Source organism: Carlito syrichta, unplaced genomic scaffold, assembly GCF_000164805.1.
Source record: "Carlito syrichta isolate Samal-C Ts95f unplaced genomic scaffold, Tarsius_syrichta-2.0.1 Scaffold311707, whole genome shotgun sequence".
NCBI lineage: Eukaryota > Metazoa > Chordata > Mammalia > Primates > Tarsiidae > Carlito > Carlito syrichta.
The window spans coordinates 413,511-414,946 of NW_007255803.1; the positions used below are offsets into that span (position 1 = coordinate 413,511).

General features: G+C 49.9%; 1 protein-coding gene across 1 annotated transcript in view; it reads right to left on the reverse strand.

The window, feature by feature from the left end:
• ZSWIM8 (zinc finger SWIM-type containing 8) overlaps positions 1-700 on the reverse strand; it is a 16,350-nt gene extending 15,650 nt beyond the window's left edge. Inside the window, exons 1-2 of the mRNA XM_008068971.2 lie at positions 617-700; positions 95-326 (exon numbers count right to left, since the gene is read on the reverse strand). Coding sequence (XP_008067162.2) covers positions 95-326; positions 617-700 — 316 coding nt within the window. The remainder of the gene's footprint in view (positions 1-94; positions 327-616) is intronic.
• Between the last annotated feature and the right edge of the window lie 736 nt (positions 701-1,436).

Consider the following 1,436-nt stretch of genomic DNA (forward strand, 5'->3'; position numbering starts at 1 on the left):
CCGGGTCCCCCCCCGCGGATCCGGGGCCTGGGCCGCCGGCCGGGGACTGAGGGGAGGCCCGGGGCCTGAGGGGCGAGCCGGGGCTGGGGGTGACCGGGGCGCTCAGGGCGGCCGTGCCGGGCAAGGATCTCAGGCCTGGGAGAGAGACGGGACCGAGCCTCGCCCCAAAGCGAGGTGAGAACGGTGATCTTGGCCAGTCTCCGAGACTCAGGGCCCGGACGAAGCGCTGGGCGGCCGGGGCCTCTAGGCGGCTGCGGCGCCGCCTCCCCCATCAGCTGATCTGAACTTCCGGCCGCGCCGGCCACCACCACTTCCGCCCTCGCGCGCTGGGGAACCGGGTCAGGTACGGGCGGGTGTAGGGGACATGCTTGTTTAATTGCTGTGTTTTCCTGTTTTTTTTTTCCTCACGGCTACTCCCAGACACCATAAGGGGAAGCAACTCCCAAACGTTATGCGAAACAATTACAGATCCCAGTAATAACTGGGCGTCCATAATGTCTCCAAGGAATAAACAGCCGCCATGCATGTTGGGAGTTGTAGGCTGTCAAGAGACAGCCCAAGAACTATTGGATGGAGTTATTGTCCTAACTCCGGATAGGCCCCAGGGCCGCATCACCTTCTGGGAATCGTAGTCCAGAAGCCGGCAATCCGGCAGACGTTTTATAGGGTCTAGTTGGGGAAACACCAGGAAATAAGGCATTTGAATTCGAGAAATGGTTGTAACTGTTTGTCAGTACAGCCTTTGAGTCTAGTAATTCTTAACCTTTTTTTGGAGCCATGGACCCTTTAGCAGTCTAGGCAAGTCCCTGTACCCCCTTCTCAGGTTGTTTACAAGTGTACAAAATACAAGATTATGAAGGAAATCAATTACGTTGAAATAAAACAAGGCATTAATAACAAATTTGTAATGTAGTAGAGCTTCTTTATTTACACATTGACAAAATCTAGGAGAAAGTGTAATAACTACCATAATTTTGAAACTAGTGATGAGTATAAATGATATTTTGAGATATTTATAACCAACTATAATATGATATGAATATACCATGATTTCTTGCTAATGCTACTGTGGTTTGTTTCCTACGGCTCTACTTGAAATGGTAAATTTCAATTGAGCTTAAAAATATAATTTTTTTCCCATTCAAGTTCGCAGATTTTATTAAGAATCTATTGACCTAGCTTAAAAATTCCTAAGCGACTAAGCACTGAACTTCCTTCTATAGCTAAAAGACTCAGAACTAGGCAGTTGCCCAGTGCTCTACCTATGGGGTATAAGGACTATGGGAAGAGGCAGTTATTGGGGTGGTCAAGGAGGCAAGATTCCTTCTTACCTTAATAATTATCCAGCCGGGCTCGGTGGCTCAGCCTGTAATCCCGCTCCTTTGGGAGGCTGAGGTGAGTGAATTGCCTGAGCCCGTGGGTTCGAGACCCGCCTG